Consider the following 16628-nt stretch of genomic DNA (forward strand, 5'->3'; position numbering starts at 1 on the left):
AGGGTCATTCCAAGATTTTGGGACACTTGCATTGATTTTTCATGTTTACGGAACCCTATCATGTTATATATCGTTGTAAAGCTTAAATCATGCAGTTTCTGAATATGGCAACAGTATTCCATTCAAGATAACGACACTAATGTGAAATGCAGTTGAAATAAGTTCATCACAAAATGAAGCAAAGTTCTGATTTCTATGGTGCACTGGATGAAAGAAAACATAAGGAAAAAGAAAACAATAACTACAATGTATTACTGGCCAAATAATAATATATATATGGAGTGTGTAAATTCCTTAATGGAAGAAATCTTGTGCTGCTAACTGCTAGTTTGAATGTGCCTTGTATAAATGTTACATTAGTCATGGAAAATGTATATATTTTGAAGTTCTTTTAGAAAAAGTAAAGAAGGAATGAGCAAAACCATGTATAAAAGTTTGAAGGCCATTTCACGATTTTTCACTTTGTATTGTAATGTTCTGTGACACCAAGAAAATCAGTGCAACTCTGGCGGAATTCGAGTATGCACCTTCCGTCACATGGGATGCATATCAGCAGTATTTGTTGGGCAAGAAATAATAGAAAATAACTTCCTGAGCACTGCAAATCCATAATGTAATTTTGATCTCGCTTTCTATTACAGAATAAATAAGGTGGTTCAAGAGTGAAAGCTTTGGGATGCTAAACACAGTGGAGGGAGAAGGGGGAGGTGGCATGGGTTGGAGACTTATTCTTTACACAAGAGGATATTCTCCTCTTGGTCCACATAGCAACAGGTGACTCATTGAATAGGTATGATGCTATTCAATCTTGATCAGCATAGCAACAGCTTTACGATCTACAACTAAGGAAGTCATTTAGCCATTTCTTGAAACTGGATTGTACTGCGCATTATATACGAGATATATTTTTTTGTAACTTTTACCCATAAAAAACCAGGGTGTGCATTATACATGCACGTGCACTATACACGCGTAATAACGGTATTTCACAAATGTCTCATTTACATCATCAGACCCTGTGGAGTTGGAACAATTGAATTGTGACCCAGATTTGATTGTGAAACGTTCATTGTTCAACAAAATAATCAGCTGTTTATAAATAAATAGTGAATGATATGTCTTTGTAGAAAGTTGTACTCAATTTCTGTGTGACAGTCACAACTTGCATCAGCACTCTTACTCTTGTGTGAGCATCGCAACAGTCATCACAGAAATTTACTACATCAGGTTACAATAAGTGAGTGCGTGTCGTGGTATATGTGGAATGAACAGTGAAAATGTTCTATTATTTAACTCAGCATCTTGCTGGGACATACTAACAAATTAATTGGTAAAATGTAAAATACAGGAACATAATTGCAGTTCCATTGTATTATCAGGGTGGCTACTCTAAGACCCCGATAAAATTCAAGTTTATTTCCCGGTTTTCAAGGCGAGCTTTCCAAAAATTCAAGGATACAAATAAGAATTTCCTCTATTTCAACATTACTTATTACCGCACCTCTCCCCATACACAAAAATACATGTACAATATAAAGGGTTATTGCATTTCAATGTATCCAGACAGACAATTAACTGATGCTAAGCGCAGTCCAATTTCCATCATAAAAGAATTCTTAGCTTAAATTCTCGAAAAAGGTTAGATCTGGCGTCATCACATGACTTGCTATGTCTGTCAGAGAGATTGACATGTGAGGAATGTTAACGAAGTATACGGACTGTTTTGTTTTGCACTGCAGCTTTCTTTTACTTCCTCGATAAACACAGAAGCTGAACTGTGAAAAAACATACCCCGGAGCATTTAAAAATATGTACAGATTCAATGGGATTTGGATTAATAAAAGTTACAATTTTTCACATCTACAGAGTAAAATTCCTGCACAATTCGTGTAATTCTTGGTGAATAGCCACCCTGATTATATTTCACCAGGGACTGAACCGCACCACTATATCTGGATCGGACGATACCAGTGGTATTAGTATCGGAAAGTTTTAGTTGGAATGTAATCAGCAATCTCGGCCGATGCTATTCCAGAGTTTGAGTATCTGCAAAAACACCACACAACACTTTCACAAACTCTAAATAAAATGAAAGTTATGCAATAATACATAATTTTCATTATTTTTGCAACAATATTGTACGGATAAATGGATTTTATGCTTAAATTATCATCTCGTGTGATATTATTAGAGACATGCACATTACGTTTTTTGACAGAAAAACATAATAACACAATATAATTATAGTTTTTCATATTTTTGAAAGGTGTAAGGCAAGTTCCCTTACCAAATTTTGTAACAAAATGTGAAACAAACTCTTAAACACGAAATTTAGAGTTTAGTTACCAATGCAAATTGAGGTCTGAATTATCCCTGGACTAATGCAATGCATGAAAAATTGATTAATTCTGCTTTAAGTATTCGAGAAGCACAAAATGGGCTCCAAGGGTTGATACTTGCCTCCTGTGAGAATCCACATATCTTCTTCTTTTATGTTTATGACGGTGTCTGTCCCTTTCTCTACTTCGAGATCTTGACTCGCTAGAACTCTTACTGTGTTTGGATCTCTTGTGGCTATGGGATTTGGAAGACATATGGGAAACTGAAGAGAGAATAAATATTCCATAATTTAAACCAGCTTCCCAACAAAGAAAACTCTCCACCTTCATGCATACATATATACATATTTTATTTTACATCACTTATATGGTTTTTTAGGCTAATTGCAAAAACAAGGATTAATGTGATTAGATAAAACTGACGAAGACACATTTCAAAAAAGGTACAAGTCTGGGTCTCTTGCACAGTATGCAAAAATGCCACATGTGCAGACTCCACAATATGCTGAAAATTATTCAAAATGCACAATTTCATTATCTTTACAACACTGTGGGAAGAAATATGGATTTCGTGATCGAATGATTTTCTCATGTCTTCCAAATGTCTTAGCAAAATCCTGGTAGATTTCTATGCTATACTTTTAGTGGAAAATTGTAATATTAAAAGTTACGAATATTGTATTCTTTGGGTTCAGGCTATGGGATGAGTGCTGATTCGAATCTCCTGGGACGGAAGCACAACTTTTCTCCTAAGATTTCAGTCAGTGAATGGGACAGGTGGCCACCCATCATTGTGAATTGGGGAGCTACAAATGAGCAGCGTAACCCAGTCATGGGAACCTACAACAACTGGGCTTCGTCCTACTGACCACAGACAACCCTGTAACTGGTTGGATGATCGTGCACCTCTGCTGATGCATGTGGGAGTGAGGCCAACAGTCGGAAGGTAGGCTCTGGCTCACAGAGGCTGTTGAGTCACGAGTTATTATCGCTACTTCCAATTGTTACAGTTGTCAAGTTTTGGTATTGGTGGGAATCAATATGAGCATCTGGAAAGCATTGGTATCAGTTCAAAGTGGCATTGGCTCAACCGTAGAAAATTTCCACTTGAGATCACCTATTCCGGGAACTGAACCGAGAACTCCCATGCGAGATACTGTACAGACTATAAACCTGAGATAATTTATACATTATGGTTTGTGAGAGCAGAAGTGCTAAAGGCTAAAAGAATGACTGTAAACGCAAATAAGAGCAAAGTGATGAAAATAGGAAGAACGGAAGAGGTAACAGAAAGAATACACATAATATGCGATGGAATAGAACAGGGGCAGACAGAAAGATACGAGTATCTGGGAACAATCATAAACCAGACAGGAAGAATACAAGAGGAAGTGATGAATAGAGTAAGGAAATCTAACAATGCATACTATCAACTAAGCCAGACCATTTTCGGAAAAAGGGAAATAAACACCAAAACTAAACTACAAGTGTATAAGTCAGTAGTGGAACCAATTCTACTATACGGAAGTGAAAGCTGGTCAGTAAGAGGAAAAGAAGTAAGACAAATAACAATAGTTGGTAAAACGAGAAGAGAGAGAATTAAATCAGAAGCCAATAGAAGAAAAACTGACACAAAGACAATTAAAATGGTTTGGACATGTGGTAAGAATGGACGAAGATAGAAAAGCAAAACAATTTATGGAAGCTAGAACAGAAGGGAGGAGAACAAGAAATAGACCCCAGAAGACATTCGAAAAAGGAATACAATAAATAGGACAAAAGAAAGGAAAAGGAATAAGAGAATTGAAGAGGATTGCAAAGGAACGGGAGAGATGGAAGGAGTGGATAGAGGCAACCCCGACAGTATGAGGCAAAAGGGGAAAGAAGAAGAAGAGGGTTTGCGCCAATCCTTAGCAACAGTCACAGAATATTCTTGGTTGTAACCATCTCATTGAAAGTACATGAATGCATTCTATTTGTATCCACTGATACAGGCATGTCAGTGGATCAGTTTGTAGGTCAAACTGATAAATAATTTTACCAATACAATATACCTATAAATAAACTGTAATTAGGGCAAAATTGTTCAAATGTATAATTTATTTAGCCTGGTTTTATAAAATGAATCTAAATAAGCAGTTTCTTTTTTACAAGCAAAACTTACTGCCGTTACCTGTTTATATACATTACACAAGATAATCAAGAAACATTTTGTAATTTTATTGCTAGAATATTGGTTATCGATATGGTCGGTAAGTTTATATCAGCACTTTTAACAGTAACGGCAAAAAATTCATATCAGTCAAACCTAATTTATATCAAAATTATATACTACTGAGTTAATAATTGAGAATGTTTCAAAAATAAAAAATAACAAACATTTATTTTAAAGAAGAATTAATTTGGAATGGATAAAATATGCCTTGCAAGTGAAAGTTCAACAGTACTGAGACTACATATACTTACCGTGATGTGAAGATTCATGAGCTTCTCCGTTCTCTTTTGGGGCTTTCAGTCTTACTTCTCCATTGGACCTGGAATATACAAAAATCCCCAATTAGAGCCTTCTACAAAAAACACTAAATACAGTGGAACCTCGATTTTACATTCCCCCGTTTTACATTTTCCTGCATCATACACTCAATTCTCATGGTCCCAGTAGAGCAAAACGCGATAAAATTTTCCTCGATTTTACATTTTCCAGTATTTTAAGTTCTTTCAACTTAGTCCTCTGAAAAACGTAAAATCGAGGTTTCACTGTATGTGTATTTCTCTTGGATTTAGATGGACATACAGAAAAATAATTGTATACAGGAACACAGAAAAGGAGATGACGCACAGTAATGCTCATTTAAGGAGTTCTTCTTTCTATTTTTGTTATTTTACGTTGCGTATCTATCTCTTGGAGTTCCCATGTACCTTAGCAGCATGGAAAAGTGGTACCAGGTTTGATTCTATAACACTCTACCCACAAAAATAAGTTGGTACTATTGCATTACATCATGCCTCATGCTGATTGGCTGGCATGCTCGGAGCCTCGAGCAGGAAACAAGCATGTTTTGTCTCGAGGCAACCTTTATGGGGAAAGGGACACATTTAGCAAAGCTCAGTGTACAGTGAGCGTGCTGATATGATGGGGAATTTGTGTACATTGGGCTTCCTGTAAATTCTATTTGGTTTATGTAGTCATTAGAGATTCCTAGTTCTAGATTAGACATTTCAGTGTTGGCCCAGCATCGTGAGAACAATTGAGAAGCTACATGGAAGCAACAATGACAGACTCCAGTCTCAGAAGCAGTGATGGGACACGACGCACTTACCACTTCTCACACGAAGAAAAGCAGCTTTGCCTTGGTCCTCTATGGCCCCTTTGCATCAACCTTCTGGATTAAACACACGAGAGAAACAGGTCTCTCTCACACGAGAGAAACAGGACATGACAGAGTGGGATGAGGCTAAGCAGATAGGAAGGGAGAAGGGAATACTAGTGAGAAAATGGAAGGAGTCCAAGGAAATAGAGAAGAAAGGCGAAGAAGACAGAATGAACTGGAATGGGGGACTGAAGTTAAACAAAGAATGGAAGAAGGTTTTAGAAAGAGTTGAAAGGACAAGAGAGAAAGAGGAGAGAAGAAGGAAGAAGAATGAAGGAAAAAGAGTGTGAGATAAAGAGTCCAACCACATTCTAGACGGAAGTAAATATGTTTAGCCTTTTAGGTGAAAGTACAGTTGACAAGGGAAAGCCACCTGCTAGAATGTTCCAGAACAACTTTCTAATAGTCTGGAGGGGAGTAATGTTTGTGTATATATATAGTCCTGTTTTTGTATCTTGTTACATTTGTACTTGGTGCAGAGTCTGAAGAAGACCTTGCTGGAAGGTTGAAACGTTACGTTTAGTTTATGTTTTATAATAAAATAAATTTCTGCTTTGGTCAGCATATTGAGTTTTTCTGGGAAAATAATCAGTCAGTAATTAGTTTTAAGGCAACAAGGCTATAGCAAATTTTATAATGTTCGCGAGCCACTAAGAACACAATTAACAGTCTAGTTAAAAAGTTTGAAGACAGAAACTAAATGAGATACTAGGCATACTGGATGACCTCACAGTGGTTGATAAGATCAGAACATTGAATATGGAAGGCATTACTGAAAAACAACCCCAAACATCAACCAGAAAGGGCTCGACACAACTGGAGATCTCTCATTGCACATTGCAATGAATTTCTGAGCTAAGACTTGGATCTCTTTCCCCAAAAAATTCAATTAGTTTAAACGCATGCCTTCCTCAGTCATGTCGCAAATGGTGCCAAAATTCTTTCAAATCTGTTAATGAGTGATGAAGCACATTTTCAATTAAGTGGTTTTGTAAACAAACAGAACAACCTGCAAACCATTGAGGAACTTAAAGGCACCATCAGGAACGAGATAGCCGCAAGAACTTCTGAAACTGTAAAAGGTGTCATGGAAAATAGTATGAGAAGAGCATATGCCTGCGAACAAGGGGTAGGTAATTTGGCCAACATGGTTTTCATCATCATTCTTAATGTCAAAACAAATTTCAACAATAAAGCTTTCATTTGCCATTTAGACGGACCATTTATTTTATTTCTTTCAATAGTTACATAGAAAAAAAAAACATCAGTTTATTTTGTGCCACCCTGTACATACTGAAATGGCAATTCATTCACTTCAAGTCTGCCACAACCGTTACCCAAATTACATGAAACATGCAAGTTACCTGCTTATAGTGGGCGGTGGGGGAGTGGTGGCAGGCGTATGTGGAGACTTCGGTGAGCTGATTCGTGGTGGTGTCGGTGGCGGAAGTGAGGTCACATCATCGTCATCACTCCTCAGGTCCACAATGGCATCCCCAAGGGGATTTGTTTCTGAATAATATAAGTAAGGTTCAGTAAGTCAACATTCACAACTTTCTGCAAATTAAACTTTAATGATACATCTACAGATTCCTGCTGACTAGAATGATGTGGCAACTTTACTCTAATTATAGAATACACATAACACAGCCCTGCAATTTGGGGGGGGGGGGAGAATTGGATGATTTCAAATCAATAGGCGATTCTGGAAGTATTTTGAGGGCTGATGGATATGACATAAATTTCTTCCCATCACATCAGGACTTTTCTCCACATCATTAAGTTCAATCAACCCACTACATTATAACATTGAGTTTTGGATATTTTGTGAAGGGAATTCTTACGAGGGATTTCGAAAATGAAACTTGAGCAATCAAAGTTTATACAATTTTCATATCAATATGTCTTGTGATGGTAGAAGGTGCATTAAATGCTTACTATTCTATGTGCATTTATAGTTCAAAATTGGAGGATCTGTATTGTAGAAAACCAATATTTTACCATCTAAACAGAGCCATCTATTGAGGAAATGATGGAACTACACATTTCATTGTGAAATTAAGGCAGTTAATATATTGCTATGACGTGATGTGTAAAAATGGATTTAATTTTTGGAATCAGCATGCTGAATTATTCAGACCCAATAGTCATCTGCGAGTCATCCGAATCCATGTAGGCCGGTGTAATGAACAATACCAAGCCTTTCTAAGTCTATTTTTATGGTCAGACAGGCTTATTGGTACTGGGCCTAGAATTTAAAATAGGATCTGACCTACTGCACTGTACCCCCCCCCCCCCCCCCCTAGAGAACTAAACCAACACTCTTATCACACATCACTGTCGATGAGAAAAGCAAGTGAATGACTTTGGTGAAAATAATGTGTAACACTAATTGAAGAAACTTTGTTTAATTTTTCTGCTCCCACTGTTGTGAAAATAGTAGGGATGGGCCTATATGAAATTTTGGCCTATACCGATAAAGTACCGATATAAAATTTACCAATACCGATAACCGATATCCTACCGATCCGATATAAAATTAGATATGGTACTTGAAGAACATGAAATGTTCCTTGATCTCCTTAACATTTTTTTTTCGAGGTGACTACAGTGCAATAGAAGTTGAATATTTAGACAATTACTTTTTTAGAAAGTAGGGCATCGAGATTGTCCATAAAAATTACAACAAAATGGCAGAATTTTGCACTAATTTATAAGATATTTATCTATATATCAGATAGGTAAAATAATCGGTAATTTTACCGATAAACTGATATGCCTATATTGGCCGATACCGATAGAGTACCGATTAATCGGTCCCATCCCTACAAAATAGGACAAAGTGGAGAGCGTTCAAATACAGTTTGTGAAATGGCTGTGTCTCAAGGTGAATATCACTTATCACAAAAAGGTCTCCAAAACGTTACGTAAACATTTTGGTTTGGACACACTATTTAACAGAACCTTTAATGTAGGTTGCCACAGTGCAAGACATAGAAAACTATTCTACACAGATATCGAGAGTCAGAGTGCATAATGCAGAACACTGTGAATGAACTACTAAAAACTCCACACTTGCATACATTCACGGACACATGTAGTTCGCTGAAGAAAACAATACATGACCAAATGCTTACCCTAGTGTAAATAACGTGTACATAGATGTTCATTTGGCATTTTCTTTTCTGGGATGTATAGTGTATTATGTTCAAAAAAGAAATAAAAAAATTAACATCAACACCAGGTTCATTACTGATGGTGGGCAAGTTATTCCATTCACCTCTTTATTTACGTTAGCTGCAATTTCTTCTCAGACCAGGTACACTATTCTCGACACTATTTTTGTTTGGAATAAACAAGTTTTCCCCACTTTGTGCACAACAAAGCCCACAAATCAGTAATAAATAGACATTAAGACAAGACCAATACTGATATAGTGTGTAGCGATTTTCCGCGAACATATAAAAATAGTGCAAAATCGGCTACAATATTCTCAGCTGCGCCAGTGCCGCTATTCGCACCCATAATATGTGCAAACAGTGACCACTTAGTTAACCAAACTCTCCAGAGATGGCAGCACCATGTTGAAGAAACATGTTGAAACATGTTGCTTGGACTGCCACTAGTATGTTTTAGTTGACGTCGCCCGAATCAGAGGAGACTTCACCATCAGCGATGAATATGGAACATCTATAAAAGGATGTTTTCTGGGACTACGACTAGTGGACGTGATTTATGATGAAATCACAAGAACATTAATGTTGGAACGAACTTCAAGTTGAAGCGGACACAAGAGTTATGAAAGGGAAGACGTAACTTGGACATTGAATGGAGGATGCAGCCGTACTATTCAAGTTGGTACCAAAACGAGGAATTGTGGAGTCGTGAAGCAAACGCCGAGTATAACGCCGTATTCTCAGGTATGACAAGTGAACTTAATTGATAACTAAATTTGACGCTTGTGCCTTTTTACGAGTTCCCCACCAATTTGATCACCAGTGATAAAACTAAATGCGCACATATTTGACAGTGAATGTATACGACGGTTTAAACGTTACAGTAGATGCGACTAAGCAAAGTTCCGCGTAAAATTGCCTATATCACGTGATATGTAATTGTATGTATTTTGCTTGCAAACTAAAGTGATACAGAAGTGCTTGACGTGTAAAATTGTGGTAATTGTGGCGTTCCACAATTGTGATTAGCATATGGTTAGGTGCTAAAACGAATGTGTTTAAGAATTAATTGTAATTTGCACGCGGGTGCGAGTTTGTCTAAGTTTCTCTATGACCCCTTTTTGGATCTTTAACCTAAATGGAAAATTCTTAACAACCTTTTAGTTACCTGTAGAGCATCTAAAAAGAACGCTTGTAGTTATGTATGCTTTTGAATCTAGATTTGCACAACGGGTAATAATAATAATAAATATAATTGGGTTAATGTTGCCATATCTATTGATACAGTAGTTGTTTGTAAGTTTATTTCGCTGGACGAGATTCGTGTCTAATTATGAAAGCAAAATTTTGAATGACGTAGTTTAATTGAGAAATCGTCAAATGTAATTTTAACACAAATTGTGTTACATTTAAAATTGTAATTGTTATTAATATTGTGATGCAACGTGTTAATGTTACAAAGAAATTGCTTTTAAGCGCATAACAATGAATCTTGTTGTGTCAAGGACACGCCTGCCAGTTTTGAATGCCAGTGTTAATCAATCTTGTAATTGTTGAGAAATGACTTGTTAATGTGAAACCACTAATTAATAAATAAAACATTGTTATTATAGTTGCCACATAAAATTCGAAGAATTGTTATTAACCTCATTATCGCAACCAACAAAAAGGTATAATCTAGTCAATTTACATAGTTGGTGTTGGCAAAAATAGAATTGTAGTAGTAGACAAGTTGTGTTACGCATCGTGGAATGGTACTAAGATATTTTGAAATGTGTCTTGCTTTTCAGGATTGTTGCCATTATTGATGATGTAATTGTTCATTTACGATTTATTACTAAAGTCTTGGGCCCAGATTTGAAGTTCTTGAAGAACTTTGAGGCGTCACGTAACAACGTGACATTAACCTCCACCAAAGCAATTTGTACATTCTGCTGCATTCTTAAATAAACATCCCGGCCTCTTTATTTTTGATTAGCTTCCCAAACGTAACTTGTAGCAAGCAGAATGTTACAAGTGGAACTCTGATTTTATGTTCCTTGATTTTAAATTTTCCTGCATTATGCATTGAATCTTGATGGTGGCAACATCAGACTTTTTGGGCTCTTAGTTTTTTAATTATTGACTTTGAAAATAGCAAAAATTCCCAAAATTTTACGACATTTTGAAATCTTTAAATAGCTGTATATCAAAAGCTATTTGACCTAGAGAGCTCAAATTGGTGTCATTCTCTTCTGCATTTAATGAGCTTTAATTTGAAATGCAACATGGCTGTGCTGTTTGAATTTTGTAATTTTTCAGAAACTCAAAAAGAGTTTTTTTTGAAAATCTCAAAAACATCCCTTTTAATTTATTTAAAAAAAAAAAACATATGTTTTGAAGATATCAATTGACTACTTGGGTGCAGAATTTCATAATGGGACTGCAATGGGTTCCTATGCAAATTATTGATTTCCTATTGTAATGTGTGTGAAATTTGCTAAATTTGTGAATTTCCACGTTAAAACCATAACTATAAGATGAGTGCTTGATGTTGAAGTCTTCATATTAGTCTATTTTATAATTTTTGTACTACACAATATGAAAATAACTAAAATTTATCACTTTTAATATCAGATAAGCAAATTGAAAAATGTACGAGGGGAAGTCATTAAGTAACAGGAATTTTATTCTAATCTTCATGGAGATTTATGTAAACAGAAAATTTGTATTTCGGGACTCAAAATAGTTTCTTTGTAACACACCACAAAGATGTTGTGACGATCAAGCAGTATGAATCTGTGCAGTAGCTCGTACAACATGGTTCCCCACTATTGACTTGCACTGTAGAAGAGCAACGAAGTGTTATTAGTTTTTTTGTGGTCAGAAGCAGAATGAAGGCTAAGTACGGAGACAATTGATTAAGTCAGGGGAGAGTGTATGAATGGGTGGAAAGATTTAAAGACTGAAGACGAAATATCCTTAATGAACACCTGAGTGGGAGGCCAGTTTGTGTGGCAACTCAGGCAGTGAAACATCAGATCGATCAGTGAATCCGTTAATTTAGTACTCTATCCGCTGACTTAAACAATTGTCTCCGTACTGAACCTTCATTTCACTTCCTCTTGACCAAAAACAACGAATAACACTTCGTTGCTCTTCTACCGTGCAAGTCAACAGTGGGGAACCATGTTGTATGAGCTACTGCGTAGACGCATACTACTTGATCGTCACATCTTTGTGGCATGTTACTAAGAAACTATTTTCAGTCCCGAAATACAAATTTTCGTTTTGCATAAACCTCCATGAAGATTAGAATAAAATTCCTGTTACTTAATGACTTCCCCTCATACATATTTCAATTTGCTTATCTGATATTAAAAGTGATAAATTTTAGGCATTTTCATTATGTGTAGTCCAAAAATTATAAAATAGACTAATATGAAGACTTCAACATCAAGCACTCACCTTACAGTTATGGTTTTAACATGGAAATTCACAAATTTAGGAAATTGCACACACATTACAATAGGAAAACAATAATTTGCATAGGAACCCATTAGTGTCCCATTATGAAACTCTGCACCCAAATAGTCAATTGTCTTCAAAATATATGTTTTTTTTAAAAAATAAATTAAAAAGGTTTTTTTGAGACTTTCAAAAAAAACTTTTTTTTCGGTTTCTGAAAAATTACAAAATTCAAACAGAACAGCCATGTTGCATTTCAAATTAAAGCTCATTAAATGCAGAAGAGAATGACACCAATTTGAGCTCTCTAGGTCAAATAGTTTTTGATCTACAGCTATTTTAAAGATTTCAAAATGTCGTAAAATTTTGGGGATTTTTGCTTTTTTGAAAGTCAATAACTCGAAAACTAAAGAGCCCAAAAAATCTGAAATTTCACAGTTTTCGTGAACATTACTAGTACTACCACTGAACCAAAAATTATCTATTTCTGTGATGTCAAGGTTCAGACCATTGGTCGATTTGACATGGAATGACTCCCAAGTGAAAGTGGCGGTAGTGTCATGGTCTGTGGCTGTTTTTCCTGGTTTAGGCTTGGGTCGTTAGTTTTGGTCAATGGCAACAGTTTGCAATGGGCAATTTTCTCTATCAGCACGATAATGTCCATAAAGCAGGGTCCATTGCATTGTGGTTTGAGTGCAATCAAGTGGATGTGCTTAGCTTAGCTCGCCTGCTCAAAGCCCCGACTGGAACCCCAAGAACATTTTTGCGATGAACGGGAGCATCGGTTACGTGCCAGACCCACTTGACCGAAAACCACCCCACCAAGGACGAATGGAAAAAAATTCCACCAGCAATGTACCAGAACTTAGTGGAAAGCCTGCCCTGAAGAGTAAATGCCGTAATAATATCGAAGGGAGATCCGGCATCTTATTAGTTACCTGGCTGGTGTCTTTGGAATGAACACCACTGGGTGTCCGGTGACTTTTGGCTATATAGTGTATGTAAATCAATAGCTGGGATTCTGTATATTCAACTGGTTGTCTAAGGGCTAAGATATTAAACAACAAATAAGCTGAAATCACAACACTGGAAAAGGTGACTAAACTGTGAAATCACAACAGTAAAGATGAATGTAGAGTGATTCTATCACTGGAAGACCATGACAAATGGGAGTATCTCAGCTCATTGAAAACATACAAATATGAAGCGTTCAGTAAAAAGAACCTTAGAGAAACGAAGGAAATAGTCAAATGACAGTGAGTGATAATGTGTGGCCATAACAGTGAGTAGCAATGTAGCACCGTGATAATCACGTGCCACATTATTGCCATTTACGCTCTTCATTTCGGTTGTAGTTGCTGGTCCCTACGATATTGTTGGCTTCTATGGAGTACGCATACAGGTTTCCTTTCAATTTTTGCTTAGCGTGCGAGGTTAATGCAGAGGAATGAGTTACACAGTAGCAGAGCATGTGCTAATTGCAAATATACAGGGTTGAGATCGAGTCTGTCTGGACAGTGGTGGACATTTTCAACACCTTGCGTCTCCCGGATGGTGTAGTGGTAACATTGTTGCCTTGTGATCAAAGGGTCCCAGGTTCGATACCCGGTGGAGGCACATGGCACAGAGGTTTAGATCCCACTTTAAACTGTATGTCCAGTCCTCATTAGCCTTTCTGTGCATAAAGTGAACTTAAAAATAAATAAATCAATCAATTTTCAACACCTTCTGTAATATGGACATGTTCATCATGAATCAAGCCATGTATGTATGTTCTAAATAAAAAGCATGGCCCTAAAAAAACATAAAATGCTGACCAAGGCCAACTTTTATAGTTTATTGTGAATTTATTGTGGATATTCGTCTGAAGAAGACCCTGTTAGAGGGTGGAAACATTATGTTTTTACGTACAGAGCATTCCCTGACATTTGCTACGAAACTCGGAGGCAAGTGGCCCAGCATCAGCGCTTGCCTTTCCCGGTGAACAGGGTCCACGACAGTCGCACGCTACAGTCTGTTTATTTTCACTCTCCCTGCCTTCGCTCTCTTTCCCTTTCTGTTGACGTTGCAAACTGACGCCAGTATAATCCTCCCTTGGAAGTTGCGTTGTGTCGTATCCGTGTGTTGAAGATTGTGGCTTAATATGGCAGCACAATAGTTTACATTACAACAAAGGATTTATCTTGTCGAGTGTTACTTCGGAAAGAGGAATTGTGGAGAAGTGCGACGACGTTTTGCAACGAAATTTCCTGGTGTTCCCGTTCCACATAGGACCACTATATTAAACCTCTTAAAAAAAGTTTAAGTAACAGGGTCAGTTCTGAATAAAACTGGAAAGAAAACCCAATGTGTACTTACTCAGGAAAAACTATGAGATAGGACAAAGGTTACAACAGTCTCCTCGGAAATCTATCCGCCACCTCTCACAAGAAACGGGTGTTTCAAAAACCCTCTGCATCCCCCGATTTGTCAGCCTGTGATTTTTATTTATGGGGAAATCTAAAAAATAAAGTATACAAAGACAATCCGCACACCATCCGTGAGATAAAAGAGAGAGTATTGTACGAGAAATTGGGAGAATTACAGTAGACGACTTGCACGTGTAAATGCCAATTTCCTTCGGGGATGCCAGGAATGTGTTGCAGCAGAGGGACATCATTTTCAACACCTTCTGTAGTCAAGGTTAGTACACAATATGAAAACTATAATTTTAATAGCCGACTCTGCCGACTGTTGCGGACCCTGTTCGCCGGGAAAGACAAGCGCTGACGCCGGGGCGCTTGCCACCGAGTCTCGTAGCAAATGTCAGGGAATGCTCTGTATATTTTTTTAAGCTATAAAAGTTTGCCTTGGTCAGCATTTTATGTTTTATTAACATGGAAACAAAGCTTAACAGTGTTACCATGGCCTTAAATATGTTTGCATTTTCCAGGGTTTTGTAGTGAAAGAAACACCCTGTATAATATAATTCAGAAAATCTCACCTGAATTGCCTCCATCCTGGATAGAGCCCAGGGGATGTTCCTTCTTTATCATGTTTATAAAAGCCGCAGCCCTCCTCTTGCGTTCCAACTGAAGCTGCTTCTCTCGGATGGATGCTGCCAGCTTCTCCCTTGCAGCAGCTGCTAATTTGTCCTTAACACGTTCTTCTGATGAGAAAAACGATGAAAACGTTTAAAAACAAGGGGAAAAAATAAAAGTCATTACATATTGTACATGGATGGGTGAAAAATATAAATTTAACCACATTATATCTAAAGATATCCGTTTGGCAGTAACGTGGAGATAGGTAATTAACTCTGATAAGCTTACTATTAATTTTTACACGCCTGCCGAAGCCACCAGACAAGTAGCAAAATCGATCACGGAAAAAAAAAACTTACGTGGAAAAATTAATAGTAAGCTTATCAGAGTTCATTAAATTTAACCTTCAACAACCGAGGCTGTTTTTCCTGTCATTTATACTAATGCTGAGTGCATTTGCAGCAGGAAATTTAGAATTCCATAATGTTTCAAATAGGGATATAATATTTGCCAATACTGAGGCACATATTTTTGGTAAATAAAAAAGCAAAATTTAGGTACAAAAACAGAGACAATTTTGAGTTCAAAAGCGGCAAATAAAATGAAATTTCGTTGTTATAGCACCATATAAAATGACATTTTGGTTTTAAAAAATGTGAATATAATCCCAAATTTGATTTAAAAACTATTACACAAAATAAACATATCCCTTCTAATAGCACATTAAATCAATACCAGAATATTAAGTTTATTCCTGTATAAAGGAGTCCATTTTTGTTTCTCAAATATTTATAGCAGAATTAATCAATTTTCCGTGAATTGCATAACTCACAGGATACTTCAGACTTCAGAAAGTGTTGCATCGATATATAAATGGTAAATTTCGTGTTTAAGAGTCTATTTTGCATCATTTCTTGACAAAACATGGTAGGAAAATGCACCTCACACCTTTCAGAAAAATTAACATTACAGTGTGTTTTTTCACATTTCGTGTTTTCGTCAAAAACTGAATATGCATGCCTCTACTGATAACAGATATTCTACCAATCCGATATAAAATTCCAAATGATCTTTGAAGAACCTGAATGGTTCATTGACCTGAATAAATGTTTTTCCAGGTGATTGCAATGCAAAATAAGTTGAATATTTAGAAATTTACTTTTCTTTAAACAAGGGCATGTCAATTAACCATAAAAATTATAACAAAATGGCAGAATTTTGCACTAAATTATAAGATATTTGTAGATAGATCAGATCTAGGCTTCATGTTTC

The 16628-nt window shown here is 36.6% G+C and overlaps 1 protein-coding gene across 6 annotated transcripts in view; it reads right to left on the reverse strand.

Annotated features, from left to right (window-relative positions):
- su(w[a]) (suppressor of white-apricot) overlaps positions 1-16628 on the reverse strand; it is a 78039-nt gene that overhangs the window by 16746 nt on the left and 44665 nt on the right. For all 6 annotated transcript variants that reach the window (XM_083140366.1, XM_083140362.1, XM_083140361.1 and 3 more), the window contains 4 exons: positions 15317-15481; positions 7075-7222; positions 4806-4873; positions 2461-2602 (listed from right to left, as the gene is read on the reverse strand). In XM_083140366.1, the coding sequence (XP_082996492.1) occupies positions 2461-2602; positions 4806-4873; positions 7075-7222; positions 15317-15481 (523 nt within the window). The remainder of the gene's footprint in view (positions 1-2460; positions 2603-4805; positions 4874-7074; positions 7223-15316; positions 15482-16628) is intronic.

Source organism: Lepisma saccharinum, chromosome 18, assembly GCF_977018435.1.
Source record: "Lepisma saccharinum chromosome 18, izLepSacc3.1, whole genome shotgun sequence".
NCBI classification, from domain to species: Eukaryota; Metazoa; Arthropoda; class Insecta; order Zygentoma; family Lepismatidae; genus Lepisma; species Lepisma saccharinum.